Raw genomic sequence first — 14,876 nt, forward strand, 5'->3', positions numbered from 1 at the left:
ATGCCGGCTTTGGGGCTTTGTAAGGAAGCACGTGTCTCGCTGGATGCCCTGCTGCCCCACGCTGGGCAGGGACTCTGTGGGGTGCCCCTGCCCACCCGGGCTCAGCCTGGACCTCAGCCTGGGCGGAGGTGGGGTGTGAGCCAGCACTCTGTGCAAGCCGAGCTGGGAACCAGCGTTCCTCCCCTGGCACCCGCCACTTGCAGGAAGCCCTGCAAATGCTCCTGTGCCCCCCGTTCCTTTCACCCTGCTCAGAGCCGCCGTCCTGAGCTGGACCATCCACCTGCGGCCTCTTGCAGCCACCTGCTGTCCCCTGCGGCCGCCTGAGGTCCCCTGAGGCCCCCTGCACATTCTGCAGAAGGTACAACGTGGACCAGCAGCTCCTCGGCACCTGTCATGTCTGTCCATTTTTAGGGTCTTAGTGTGCCGAGGGGGACATGGGGGTTCTTTAAGGAAGTTTATTATAGAGACAGCCATGGGTGGGCTCGGGCCCGGTGGGTTCATCCGGCTGTTACCCCCTGAAGACATGAGAGCGGGAACGCTCCGCGCTGTGCCAGCCTGCTCTCTGGGAGGGGCAGGGGGTGCACCCTGACTCACACCGACTGCAAGAGGGGCAGGGAGGGAGAGGGAGGGCAGGCTGGGCAAATGGGCAGGTCTCCACCCCACCTCTAATTAGAGGAGCCAGCTTTTTATCTGTTTTACAGACTTGACATCTAGGTAAGATTTTGTTTGAAAAAGTATTTCTACTGCTTTAAAAAATGTTGAAAAGGAAACAACAGCCCAGATGATAGAATTTGTGCAACTTAGTTTTAGAAAAACACATGCGCTCACTTCCTGTCTGTTGTAATTGGCCGTGCGCTGCTCGTCGTGAGGCCCGTCCTGTGCTCCCCTCCACAGCCCACACCCCCCAGCCCACCGATGCTGGTCGCGGAGGCTGAGCCGTGCCCCCGGCTGCCGTGAGCGGTGTTCCGTGGCTCGCAGCCCCCAGGGCTGCCGGTGGGAGGCCCTCCGCCAGGCTCGCTTCGGTTTCTGTGCAGGATCTTGGGTTTGTTGTTCTGAGATCCGGGGGCTTTGGGGGTGCTGCTTGTTGACCTTGGTGTTCTGGGTCCAACAGGGTGTTTCCAGGTCTCCTCTGTTCACTTTTCCTGGATCACTTGAGTCCCATCAGCCTGCAGACTCGTTTCTTGAGCTTTGGGGAATGTCCTGCTATGAGGGTTATTTGCTCATCCTCCCGCCACCCCTCTGTCCCTCGTTTGGGGACTCCACACATCAGGGGTCACTTCCTCTGGTCTGGTATTTTCTTTTCTCCTGTCTCTTTGACTTTTTATTCGAAGTCAGGGAGATCTCTCAACCTCACCTCAAAGCACCACTTGGTTAATCTCAAATCTCAGCAATCATATTTTATTTCTAAGATATTTAGTATTTATAACTCTTTTGAGGTAAGTTTTCTAATTGTTCCTTTTTCAGAGCACCTTATTCTTATTTTATGGGTGCAATATCTTCATGAAAGGCTCTGAGTGTATTTAAAATTTTTTAAAGCTCTTTTTCTGTTCCCTAAATTATCTCTTGTCTCTGGGGTGTAGTTTTAGGTTTGTTTATCTTGGTCTTTTTTTTTTTTTTCTTTTAAAAAAATCAATAGACTATTTTTTAGACAGTTTTATATGTACAGAGAAAGTGCACAGAGAGCAGTTTCTGTTTAACCCGCCCCTCCCCCAACCCCTGCAGCCGTGTGAAACATTTGTTACAGTTAATGAACTGATATTGATACATTACTGTTAACTAAGGTCCACTTTGTACTAAGGTTAACTCTTCGGGTTGTGTGGTTCTGTGGGTTTTGACTAATGGATCCACCATCGCAGTATCTTACAGAATAGTTACATTGTCCTAAAAACCCCCTGTGCTCTGCCGGCTCATCCCTCTCACCTCCCCCAGCCCCTGAAAACCACTGCTCTGTTCATTGTCTTGATACAGTTTTACCTTTTTCAGAATGTGATATAGTTGGTGTCGTACAGTATGTAGCCTCTTCAGACTGGCTTTCTTCACTTTGAAATGTGCATTTAAGCTTCCTCCATGTCTTTTCATGGCTCCTTAGCTCATTTCTTGTGATTGCTAAGTGATAGTCCATTGTGTGGATGTGCCACAGTTTTCTTTCCGTTCATCTATCGAAGGATATTTGGTTGCTTTGGGAATTATGTATAAAGCTGCTATGAACACTTGTATACAGGTTTTTGCATAGACATAAGTTTTCAATTCAATTAGGTAAGTACTTAGGAGTGCAATTGCTGGATAGTGTGGCAAGACCATGTTTAGCTTTTTAAGAAACTGCAAACCGTCTTCCAAAGTGGCTGCACCATTTTACATTCCAGTAACGAAGGACAGCCCCTGTGGCCCCAGATCCTCGTCTGCATTTGCTTTGGTTGTTGTTTTGGATTTTAGCCATCCTAATAGGACTGCGGGGGAATCTCGTTGTTTAATTTGCATTTCCCTTGTGACATGTGATGTTGAACATCTTTTCATATGCTTATTTGACCTCTATAAATCTTTGGTGAGGTGTCTATTCAGCTCTCTTGCCCAGTTTTTAAAATTGAGTTGTTTGTTTTCTTATTGCTGTGTTTTAAGAGTTCTTTGTTTATTTTGGATACAAGTCCTTTATAAGATATGTGTTTTGCAAATGTTTCCTCCCAGTCTCTGGCTAGTCTTCGTACTCTCTTAGTGTCTTTTGCAGACACTGCTAATAAAGTCCAATTTATCAATTTTTCTTTTATAGATAGTGCTTTAAGTTCACCTAGATCTTCCCCTATTGTTGTCTAGAAGTTTTATCATTTTGCATTTAATATTTAGGTCTATTATACATTTTGAGTTAATTTTTGTGAAAGGTGCAGGGTCTATGTCTAGATTTTTTTTTTTTGGTGTTGCACATGGATGTCTGGTTGTGCTGGTAGCATTTGTTGAAAAGACATCCTTTGTCCATTGAATTGTCTTTGCTTTCTTGTCAGAGATCCCTTGACTACTTGTGTGGTTTTTTCTGGGCTTTCTTTTCGGTTCCATTGATCTGTGTCTATTCTTTTGACAAAATCCCACTGTCGAGACTGCACGGAGTGGGTCCTCCGACTGTGTTCTTCAGTGCGGTGTTGAGGACTCCGAGTCTTTTGCCATATAAACCTTAGAGTCGGTTTGTCAATATCCACAAAACAACTTGCTGGGGATTGGTTTGGGCTGTATTGAATCTATTGATCAAGTTTGGAAGAATTGTCGCCTTAACTATATTGAGCATTCCTAGACATAAGCATAGGCTGTCTTTCCATTTAGATATTCTTTCATTTCTTTCATCAGAGTTTTGGAGGTTTTATATTTATATTTTTATTTTTGGTGCTAAAATGAATGATATTTTGCTTTTAATTTTAAATTCCAGTTGCTCATTGCTGCTATATAGGAAAGCAATTGATTTTTGTATACTGACCTTATATCCTCAAACCTTGCTATAATTGCTTATTAGTTTCAGGAGTTTTTTGCTGTGTTGTTGTTTTTGATTCTTTGGAATGTTCTAAATAGGCAGTCATGTCATCTGCAAATAAAGACCATTTTACGTCTTCCTGCTGATCTGCATGCCTCACTTCTTTTTTTTTTTGTGGTATTACACTAGCTAGGACTTCCAGGACAATGTCAAATAGAAGTGATGAGAGGGGGTAGTATTGCTTTGTTTCTCACCATTAAGTAAGATGTTAGTGGTAGGTTTTTTTTTTTTTTTTTTTTTTTTTGTTTTTTTTTTTTTTGTAGATGTTCTTCATCAAGTTGAGGAATTTTTCTTGCTGAGAGTTTTATCATGAATGGGTTTTGGGTTTTGTCCAATGTTTTTTTTTTTCTGCATCTGTTGATAGGATCTTATGATTTTTCTTTAGCCTGCTGATGTGATGGATTACATTGACTGATTTTTAAATGTTCACCCATACCTGTAATAAATTACACTCAATTGTGGTATATAGTTCTTCTTATACATCATTGGGTTCAATTTGCTAATATTTTCTTAATGATTTTTGTATCTAGGTTCATGAGAAATATCGGTCTGTAGTTTTCCTTTCTTGTGATGTCTTTATCTGCTTTTGGTATTAGGGTAAACTGGTCTCATAGAATGAGTTAGGCTTGCACTTTCTATTCTGTTTTCTGGAAGAGATTTTAGAGGATTGCTATCATTTCTTCCTTAAGTTTTGGTAGAATTCATCAGGTTATTAATTATTGATTCCATTTCTTTAACAGATATAGGTCTATTTAGATGATCTGTTTCTCCTTTTGTGAACTTTGGTAGTTTGTGTCTTCAAGGAATTGATCCATTTCATCTAATTCATCAAATCTGTGGGTAGTGTTGTTCATCATATCCTTTTAGTATCTTTTTAATGTCCATGGAAGCAGTAGAGATGACCCCTCATTCATTTCTGATGTTAGTAATTTGTGTTTTCTTTTTCTTATTTAGCCTGGCTACACATTTATCAGTTTTATTGATCTCTTCAAGAAAGTGACTTTCGGTTTCATTCATTTTCTCTAGTGATTTCCTGTTTTCAATTCCATTGATTCCTGCTTTAATTTTTATTATTTCTTTTCTTCAGCTGGCTTTCAGCTTATATTGCTCTTTTTCTCTAGTTGCCCAAGCTGGAGGCTTAGATTATTGATTTTGAGCCTTTATTATTTTCTAAAATATGCATTCAATGCTATAAATTTCCCTTTAAGCACTGTTTTGATAATTCCACAAATTTTGATGACTTGCATTTTTATTTATATTTGACTCCAAATATTTTAAAGTTTCTCTAGAAATGTCTTATGTGATCCATGTGCTATTTAGCTGTGTGTTATTTAATCTCCAAATATTTGGGGATTTTCCAGCTATCTTTTGGTTATTGGTTTCCAGTGTAATTCCACTGTGGTCTGAGAGCTCCCTCGCTGTCTTTTGAGTGGTGTATTTAGACCATTCACATTTAAAGTGGTCATTGATAGAGTAGGATTATGTCTACCATGTTTGTAACTGTTTTCTGTTTATTGTACTTGTTCTTTTTATCTTCTTTTTTCTACCTTCTTTGGTTTTAATTGAATATTTTATTATTCCTTTTTCTCTCCTCTCTTAGCATATGAATTATACTTCTTTAAAACTTTTAGCAGTTGCCCTGGAGTTTGCAATATACACTTACAGCTAATCTAAATTCACTTTCAAATAGCACCACCTCACTTCACATGTCGTGCTGTCACCTCATAACAAAGTTTTCCCGAGTTGGCCCTCCACGCCTGCGGCTCTGCTGTCGTTCACGTCACTCATCCGCGTGCTGAAACCACCCGATGCATGCTTGCTGTTGTTTGGACAAACGGCTATCTATTAGATCAATTATTAATAGGAAAAATTAAAGATCCTATTTTACCTTCATTTATTCTTTCTCTAATGCTGTTCCTTTCTTAATGTAAAGCCACATTTTGATCTCTCCTTTTATTTTTCTCTGGAGAATTTCTTTTAATATTTCTTGCAAGGCTAGTCAGTTTTCCTTTCTCTAAGAAAGTCTTATTTCTCCTTTGCTTTTGAAAGATATTTTTGCTAGACACAGAATTCCAGGTTGATGGTTTTTTTCTTTCAACACTTCAAATATGTCACTCCACTCTCTTCTTGCTTGTGTGGTTTCTGATGAGATGTCCAACCTGATTCTTTATCTTTGTTCTTCTGTAAGTAAGGGGTTTTCCCCTCTGGTTTCTTTCAAGATTTTCTCTTTGACTTCGTTTTTCTGCAGTTTGAATATGATGTGCCTAGGTGTAGATATTTTGGTATCTTGGTGTTCTCTGAGATCCTGGATTTTGGTTTGATGTCTCTTCTAGTTTGCTAATGCTGCCAGAATGCAAAACACTGGAAATGGATTGGCTTTTATAAAGGGGGTTTATTTGGTTATACAATTAGAGTCTTATGGCTATAAAGTGTCTGAGGTAAGGCATAAGCAATAGGGTACCTTCACTGGAGAAAGGCCATTGGCATCCAGAAAACTTCTGTTAGCTCAGAAGGCACATGGCTGGCATCTGCTAGCTCCCAGATTGTGTTTCAAAATGGCGTTCTCCAAAATGTCAGTGTCAGCTTCCAATGGCCATCTTCAAAAATGTGTCTCTCAGCTGCAGCTGCCCTCCCAGCTCCTGTGCATTCTTCAAAGTGTCCCTCTTGGCTGTAGCAAGCTCGCTCCTTCTGTCTGAGCTTATATAGTGCTCCATTAAACTAATCAAAGTCCACGCTGAATGGGCGGGGCCACACCCCCATGGAAATTATCCAATCAGAGTCATCACCTACAGTTGGGTGGGTTGCATCTCCATGGAAACACTCAAAGGATTACAAGCTAATCAACACTAATAGGTATGCCCACAGAAGAGTGCATCAAAGATAATGGCATTTTGGGGGACACAATACATTCAAACTGGCACAATGTCTGTCATTAATTTTGGAAAATTCTCAGCTGTCATTACTTTGAATATTTCTTATGCCCCTTTCTCTCTTTTCCTTTTAGTATTCTCATTATATGTATGTTACCTTATTACATTATAATTGTTTCACAGTTCTAGATATTCTCTTCCATATTTTTCATTCTTTTTTTTCTCTTTGCATTTCAGTTTGAATAGTCTTTATTGGACATATCTTGATCTCACTGATTCTTTTCTTGGCTGTATCCAGTCCACTGATGAGCTCATCAAGTGCATTCTTCATTCCTGTTACATTGTTTTTTATTTCTAGCATTTCCTTCTGAAACTTTCTTAGAGTTTCCATCTCTCTGCTTATATTACTCATCTGTTCTTGCATGTTGTATTTTTTTTCCATTAGAGCCCTTAGCATATTAATCATAATTTAAAAAATTCCCTATTTGATAATTCCAAACCCGGTGTCATAGCTGAGTCTGGTTTGGATGCTTGCTTTTTCTCTTCAGACTGTTTTCTCTTGCCTTTTACCATGTCTTGTAATTTTTCATTGAACCCTGGACGTGATGTTTCAGGTAGTAGGAACTGAGGTAATCATGCTTTCAGCATGAGGTTTTATGTTACTCTGGTGAGAGCTGGGCTGTGTTTAATGTTTGGTGATGCCGCAGGTGCCAGAGGCTTGTTTCTGCTGTTGTCTCGTGTTTCCCTAGAACTCCTTAGACAGAGCTTGTGCCTGGCAGTTCTCTTGTTGTAACCCACTTATTTCGCTGCAGCCTTGTTGACGTGGTGGTAAAGGATGCGTTCTGTAATCTTACGATGAGACCTCGATGTTTCAGTGGGCCGAGGTTTGGAATTGTAGCCTTCTGCAGAAGGGCTTCTGAGCCATTTTTCCTTCCTCTTGGGTGAGACAGGAGGGTTGCAGGGGTTGCAGCTGCCCAATTGCCCTCCCGGGTCAGGTGAGGCTCTGGTGATGTATTTCCCTTGGAGGACAGGCCTCTGTTATGGAGACGGTGTGGATGTATTTCAGAACTTCAGAGTGGGTGCTTCCCCCTCCCCTGTGCCAGATACCTGAGCAGATGTTTCTCCAGTCTTCATCATGAGCACCTGGTGGCGTTCCCGGAGTAAACCCCACGAGCTTTTGGTTCTTAAGCTACTCCCCACTCCGCCTACAGTAATTCATCAAAATTACTCTGAAAGTGTGCCTACCAGTTACTGGCTCCAGTGGCTTCTGCCCCCATATTCTGTGATTCTCTTTATTTGCCTCTCTCTCCAGTTTTGGGGTGTTTTCCCCATGACCTCAATTCTCTGATGTATCTAAGAAAAGCCATTGTTTTTCAATTTTTTCAGCATTTTGTTGTTGCTGGGAGACTGGGAGGAAGACTTCCAGCTCTTCCTGTGTCAGAGCTGAGACTGGGCGTCTTGGTCTTGCTTTTTCATGCTTCCTGGCTTCCTAGTAAACTGGGGTGAGAGTGAGTGGTCGTCGGTCATCTGGGTTCCTTTCTACGGAGTGTGTTTCTTCTAGAGAAACTCTCCCTGCAACAGGGACGTTGACACGGAGCTCTGTGGTAGGAGTGGGGTCCGTCCATCAGCTTCACTTTGGAATAAGAACGAGGGCCTTGTGGACCTGGGGTGCCAACACCCTGTGCAGCCTCAGTCTCCCCAGGTGGGGTGTGAAATTTTCCCAGAGATAAACACTGGTGGTAACTGGGGTGCATGTGGGACTGCCGGGCGATCTGCTTTGGGAGGGCCCCCATGGCCCCCTCCCCACGTCTCCTTCCACGGGGCCTGCCGACGGGAGCGGGGCTGGGCAGGGGCTCCGAGTCAGGCCAGTTCCCACCTCCTCTGTCCCCTCTCGTGGTCAACACGTTTCCCGCTGCTTTCCATTTCCTTTACTGAAATATCCTGCTCACTGGCAAATTAACTTTCCCTTCCCTGCCGCGGGTCATGGGAAATTTGAGACAGGCCCGCCATCTTGAACAAAGCCTCGCTCTCTGAGCCTTGGCTTCCTCACGGTCAGCCTGGTCCCCGGGATATTTGGCTGACCCAGCGACCACCCTACTTCTGCCTGAATGCTGGGATGTCCCTCAATTGTCTTTGAATGTTAACCCTCCACAGCATGGAGGATTTTTATTTAATCTCCCTTCTAAAGCAGGAATCCCTTTTGTGGCTTCCATTTTTAAATGAAACTGTTAATGAGTTGAAGCTACTTAACTGTTAACCATAACATAGAACTGTTTTTATTTTATTATGAAAAATATGCCCAGTGCCTGGATTCTCCCACTAACCTTTAGATATCAGTACTCGTTACCCTTGAGCACTTTAGCAGGTTTGCCATTAACTAGACCTCAATAGAGATGTTTGTGTGTGTGAAATGATACAAATCTCAAGTGTACCTTTTAATGAATTTTGAAAAAAGGCATACACTTCTGTAACCCAGACTCTCTCAGGACAGGGCACGACCATCCTCCCAGAAAGCCGCCTCGGCCCCTTTCCAGTCGATCTCGCTCTGACGCCCTGGAAGCTGCCCGTGTCCTGATTTTTATAATAATATCAGACAAGTCTTGCTTGTCCCAGAGCTTCATGTAAACGGAATCATACGGTGTGTGCTCTTGTGTGTCTGGCTTCTTTTATCCAAAACAGTGCTTCTGAGATTCATTCACATTGCTTGCTGTAAGCAATGCCTTCCTTTTTCATTGCTGACTTGTGTTCTGTTGAATGAATGAGCCATCACTGGCGTCTCCATTCCCCTGTTGAAGGGCATTTGGGTTGACTCCTGGTTTTCTGTTCTGGGCACAGCCGAGTTTGTGTGGCTTCTGTTTGAAAGTCACCGGCCTCCAGAAGCCGTAACCAGCTGCCCAGCTGAGCTGCTGGGAGCTGTGCCGTGCAGGGGGCTCTTCCTCCTGCTAGACTGACATTGCCTCCCGGGCGCACGGCTCATTGGCCACAGTCCAACCTTGGGCGTACGTGAGAGCAGCTGCTTTTCCATCTGAAAACCCTGCAGCGATGGAAGCGGATTCCAGCTTGCCTGAGCGCCACATCCTCCTTCCATGGTTTGGTGCTGTTTCCAGGCAAAAGAGCCTTGGATAAAAGGTCCTCATGGAATTGTTAGAGGGAAAACGGTCCTTTGGGAAGCAATGGCCCCAGATCCCGCTCTGCCAGGAGGAGCTTCCCGACATCCTGGGGAAAGCTCAGCTCTGGGCAGTGACGTCCAGGAGAACCATCTCGGGCAGGAACGCAGTGCTGGCCTTGGCCGGGTCAAGACAGCAAAGGACAACGAGCAAACAGCTTTGGGGGGAAATAAGAAATAAGAGCCAGAGCTGAGGAGCAGAGAAATTTATTTTTTATCAGTCACTAAGTCTTAATGGGTAGGCAAGCTAAGGGGGAAATTACAGCCCCAAGAAATGGGTTTCCATCATTGATTTGGCAATGAGATGTGTGGGAAGAATTCTGATATTTGACAAAAAGAAAGGCCCTCAGAGAACAATAGCAGAGAATTAAGTGTAGAGATAATTGTTAGCAGCAGGCAGGGGTGCTGCAGCAGACAGGTCTGCAGAGGAGGGCAGGGCAGGAGGGCTGGCAGCAGCAGGAGGACTGGCAGGAGGGGGCCACGCACATGGCAGGCTTGCAGCACACGGGCACGCACACGGCGGGCTTGCAGCACACGGGCACGCACACGGCGGGCTTGCAGCACACAGGCACGCACACGGCGGGCTTGCAGCACACGGGCACACAGCAGGCTGCCTGGCAGGGGCTGGGCACGCAGCAGCCCGGGCTGCAGGAAGAGGTCTGGCCACAGGTCACAGGGCAGCACGGGGACTGGCAGCCACAGGGGGAGCAGCTGGTGGCCCCGCAGGCCGACTGGCAGGAGGCGCCCACGCCGCACACGGGCCGGCACAGCAGAGCCACGCAGGAGGCCGGGCGGCAGCAGGGGACCCCGCAGCCCAGGGGTGGGCAGCACGGGGACCCGGAGCAGGCCGGCTGGCAGACAGCGGAGCAGCTGGTGTGGCACATGGTGGGTGAGGGTGGCTGGGGTGTGTGTAAGGAGGAGGACGGGGCTGGTCTGGAGGCTCCATTTCAACTGCAGCCTTTATACCCAGGACCAGCAAACTGGCAACACATAAATACAACTGCTGTCTTCCTTGGTTTTGCTTCTCTGAGCTCTCTCCCAGAATTGTATTTTCCTGTTATGGAGTTTTCTGTTTTTTGTTTGGCCCTTGGCTTCGTGACAAATTACATCCTCTTCATGCTCTTGTGACAGTTGGAAACCTGACAGAATGTTTTATTATTGGCTCCCTCTGGATTCTGACTCACACCTTAAATATCACCTGAGGTTCTCTTGTGTGAGTCCAAAGATTTTATCTCCAGATTTTCGCTCTGTGTGTGACTGGGATCCTCCAACGTCTACAAAAGTGTACCCTCCTCCCACATGCCGGGAGGGCTCCCAGTAGACGTGAGGGAGAGCGGAGGGTGGCTAACTCTTCCCCGAGTTCCCGGGCTCTTAGGGCTGGAGATCGAGAGCTGGCAGCCTCCCCGGGAGGACAGGGAGTCAGTGTGTGCACGAGATACGCGAGGGCTTTAGGGTGTGCACCACGGAGAAGATCTGATAGGTGCTGACTGGACCCTTGTCGTGAGAAAGGCTCATAGAGAGAGGAACAAGGTGTGGTGAGTGGTCAGACCCCCTGGATGGACACGCGGGTCCACAAAGGCAGGGCCTGCAGCTGGGCCACGCCCGTGCCCTGGAACGTGTGGGGCCCCAGGGTGAGCGGAGGGTCCCGTGGGAGCCACGGCAGGGGGAGGGGTCGTGGCAGGTGCCGACGGCCGGGCTGTCCTCGGCGTGGAGAGCAGGGAGGCCACGCACCCAGGTTAGACCATCACCGTCACGGAGCCTGATGACGTCAGCACAGGGAGAGCTGGGGCGTGGGTGGGAGCGGCTGCGTGTGGCAGTGGGGCTTTCAAACCGCTTCACCTGGGCAGGGTGGGGGCCATTGCCATTTGTGTCTGGAGCCACCTCTTCTGGGGGCTCCAGCTTGTCCTCTCAAATCCCCCTAAAGCCAGGAGGAAAGGAGTGATGTAGCAATCTCCCACATCTCTGCCCTTGCCAGTGCTTTTACCTATAAAATCTCCATCACGCTTTGGATAATTTCCATCCCATATTTTATAAAGAACTCAAAGTCTCCTTTAGTTCACCTCCGCCTCGCCCCTGACAGTGGGGAAGATGTGGGGATATAATGGTGCTTCTGAAAAACTCCTGGAAGAAGTTGCTCAGTTGAAAACCACAGGGCTGGCCCTCTAAGATGTGTTGAAGGAGGTTCCTTACCGGACTGACACACACCCAGCGTGGCACAGGCAGCCACACAGCCGCACGTTTTCACGGGACCAGCTGAGTACTTGTGTGCCGGACCTGATTTGTTATCCCCACTCCTGGATTTTCCATAAAGAGTGACCTCCTTAAGCATAAAGCTCCAGCCTCTCTCGGCACCTGCCCAGCTCCCACACTGGAGAGGGTTGTCTGGGGGGAGGCTAATGGGTGGGCTCTGAGGAGTCTGCCCCTTCTGGGGCTCGGTTCTAGAAGCCACACATCCAAGCTGATGGCTCCCACTGGCCTTTCAGTGATAAGCACGTGGTTCTAGCCCCGCCTGCCTGAAATCTGCCCGACTCATTTGCAGGTTGAATGTGCCCAAAAGACTTCCTCAAACCTCACCTTCCACTGTGTGGATCAGGAACCTTCAGGAAGGCACAAGAGATCAAATAATACAGGAGAATTCTATGGAAAAGCTGTTATCAGACCATAATCCTATGACAAGGAACCACACACACAGAAAATTGATGAGGTGTCGGTTTGTAAGCAGTGGTCACCAGGCAGCGCAAGACTATGATTTCTGAACAAAGGAAAGCTCGTGAGTTCCACATACGCCCAGCTCTCTCCCTTGGGTCAGCTCCTCAGATATGCTGCAGAAGGCTGGAGTCGGAACGTAGCGTGCTCAGAGGAGGAGATCAGAGCCTGAGCCACTGAAGCTCCTGGAAACTGATGTGGGATATCAGGAAGGAGGAAGCTGTGCGTGCCGTGGCTCCCGGACGTCTACGCGAGTGTCCCTCAAGGACACGTGGGAGAGGGCTGCACAGGTGCAGGGAAGACCACCTGAGGCCCATCACAGGGAGGCTCCTTTAATTCTGGGGAGTGGAAACCCCTGAGCTCAATAAAGTCTACACCTCACGAGTAATGAACACACCCTAAAGGAACACTCCTCTAGACCCACCCAAGCAGAACCTAAACCAATCATCAACCACACGTGCAGGAAGGAGAGTTTGATGCCGAGTCCACCAAGTTATAGAACTTAGGAAACACCTTGGACTTCCTGTGATCTGCCCTAACAGAGTGTGGAACCAAGCCTACACAAATCCAAGGTGAGCAACCAGTAATAAACTGCCTGCCAGAGCAAGTAAATCAGCATTCAGAAAAAGGAGAGAAAGTGTGTTAACAAAATGTCAAATAAGCAATAAAAAATCACTAGATACACAAAGTTATAGGACAATGATATTCACAGAGAAGAAGAAAAAGCAGTCAATAAACACCAACCTTGAAATTGCCCAGATGTCAGACCAAGCAAACAATGACATTAAATAACTTATTAGAAATATGTTCAAAGAATTAGAGGAAAATTTGAAAAAAGCAAGTATTATAATGAATGGATAAAGGGGGAATATAAAAGAGAAATGGAATCTATAAAAATGGAAATTCTGTAACTGAAAAGCACAATAGAAGAAATGAGAAATTCATTCAGTGGACTTAACAGTAGATTGAAAAGAACAAAAGGAGGACTCTCTGAAATAGAAGATACATGGTAGAAACAATTCAATCTGAAGAACAACGGAGAAAGAAGAATTAAGAAAATGGAAAAGAGCCTATGGGGATGATATCAAAGTCTAAAATACAATTAATTTAAGCCTCAGAAAGAGAAAAGAAGAATATTGAAGCATACAAATTTTTGAAGAAATAATAGCCAAATATTTCCCAAATTTTATTTTTTAAAAATTTATCAGTTTAAAGATCCAGATGCTCAGCAAACTTCAACAAGAATAAACACAAAGAAAAGCACAATATAGGCATATAATAGCCAAAGTGATGAAAATAAAAAATAAAGAGAAAATATTGGGAGCATTTGCATAAAAAGATACTTCATAGATAGGTTTATGAGAATAAGATTTGTCTTTGACTCCTTATTTGAAACAATGAAAGCCAGAAGGAAACGGGACAACATCTGTAAAATAGTACAAGGCAAAAATTGTCAATCCACAATTTTATATCTAGCAAAAAGTTCTTCAAAATGAGGATGAAAGAAAGTCATTTTCAGGAAAGAAGTGAAAGCTGAGAGATTTTAAGGATGAATTTTTGGTTGAATAGAAATATTAACACGTGGAAATGGAATCTACAAATGGACGGCGTCCAAGATGGGAAAGAAGTCAGTAAATATAAAAGACTCATTTTTATTCTCACAGTTTATTTATAAGACAACTGTTTAAAAATACATATCAATCAGGAACCAAGTAGCATGTGTCAGTGTCGCCAAAAGCAGTGACCGTGTATTTGTCGTTTCACAGTGGACAGCAGCCCCGCGGCCTAATTCCCGCCACCGAGGGCTGGACGGCCCTGCCACCCTGCAGCCCCGAGCGCGAGGGGGAGCCCCCCAAGCAGGGTCGCTGCTGCGCGTGACAGTCGCATGGGCGCTGCGTGGCCATCTCAGCATCCTCTCTGACTGTAACTTACTGGAGTGTGTCGATTATTCCCGATTTTTCCACACGGCCTCACAGCTTCCTGGGGGCGGGAGACATGGGTGCTGGCAGCGTTGGGCCCTGCAGTTGTGGACCCGGGGCTCACGGACACGTCCCTCTGCCCTGCAACTGGGCTGAGCATGTGTGAGTTGATGCTTAACTGCCGCAGGCTGGGCCGGCAACCTCAGGCGTGACTCCTAGCCACACGGGACGTCCGCCCACGGGTGACATTGGAGGAGCTGTCTATGGGGACGTGGCTACAGCACGCAGCTCAGTCTGCAGGGCCAGGCCTTCCGTGGTTGGATGTGGAGAGGTGGGGACCTCGGAGACCCTGGCACATGAGCCCGGGCACCTCCCACGGCCTCGGACAGCTGCTGCAGCCGGACACTGGACCAGAGCCACATGGGCACACGGGAAGGCCCCACAGGGCCCTGCTGGAGGCCGTGCACCACAGGAAGCCCACTGGTGTGCCCGTGCTGCCGAGGCAAGGCCTTCATTGTGGAAACAGCATGTGCTTTCTCACAAGGCCTCTGAGACAAGTGGCTGTTTGTGTTTTTCAGCCATCTGCAGGCCTCGACGTTGAGAGCACTTAAATGACTGGGTGCCCAGAGCCAGCGGGTGAACTTCAGCTCCTGTGGTTAGTGCCAGGCCCAGGATATTGTCCCAGGTTCCCTTCCTTCATCATA

The 14,876-nt window shown here is 46.2% G+C and overlaps 2 protein-coding genes across 3 annotated transcripts in view; one reads left to right on the forward strand and one right to left on the reverse strand.

Moving 5' to 3' along the window:
* TSPEAR (thrombospondin type laminin G domain and EAR repeats) overlaps positions 1 to 14,876 on the forward strand; it is a 319,882-nt gene that overhangs the window by 10,530 nt on the left and 294,476 nt on the right. The gene's annotated exons all lie outside the window — the stretch shown is intronic.
* On the reverse strand, positions 9,934 to 10,431 carry LOC119529783 (keratin-associated protein 12-1-like). 2 transcript variants are annotated; one of them, XM_037830504.1, is made up of 3 exons: positions 10,280 to 10,431; positions 10,126 to 10,192; positions 9,934 to 10,041 (listed from the first exon to the last, which is right to left on the reverse strand). In XM_037830504.1, the coding sequence occupies exons 1-3, from the start codon at positions 10,429 to 10,431 to the stop codon at positions 9,934 to 9,936; spliced, it is 327 nt and encodes a 108-aa protein (XP_037686432.1). The 2 variants fall into 2 exon arrangements, with proteins under 2 accessions (XP_037686432.1, XP_037686443.1); XM_037830515.1 differs by having other exon boundaries at positions 9,934 to 10,192; positions 10,400 to 10,431.

The sequence above is a fragment of the Choloepus didactylus genome, chromosome 1 (genome assembly GCF_015220235.1).
Source record: "Choloepus didactylus isolate mChoDid1 chromosome 1, mChoDid1.pri, whole genome shotgun sequence".
Lineage (NCBI taxonomy): Eukaryota > Metazoa > Chordata > Mammalia > Pilosa > Megalonychidae > Choloepus > Choloepus didactylus.

What these genes read in the sequence shown, in the direction of transcription:
- LOC119529783 (XM_037830504.1), bottom strand. Translation starts at nt 10,431, where the DNA reads ATGTGCCACACCAGCTGCTCCGCTGTCTGCCAGCCGGCCTGCTCCGGG. An exon ending in GGCGTGGGCGCCTCCTGCCA is followed by an intron (nt 10,193 to 10,279) that starts GTCGGCCTGCGG and finishes CTCTTCCTGCAG; the next exon opens with CCCGGGCTGCTGCGTGCCCA. An exon ending in CCGTGTGCTGCAAGCCCGCC is followed by an intron (nt 10,042 to 10,125) that starts GTGTGCGTGCCT and finishes GTGTGCTGCAAG; the next exon opens with CCTGCCATGTGCGTGGCCCC.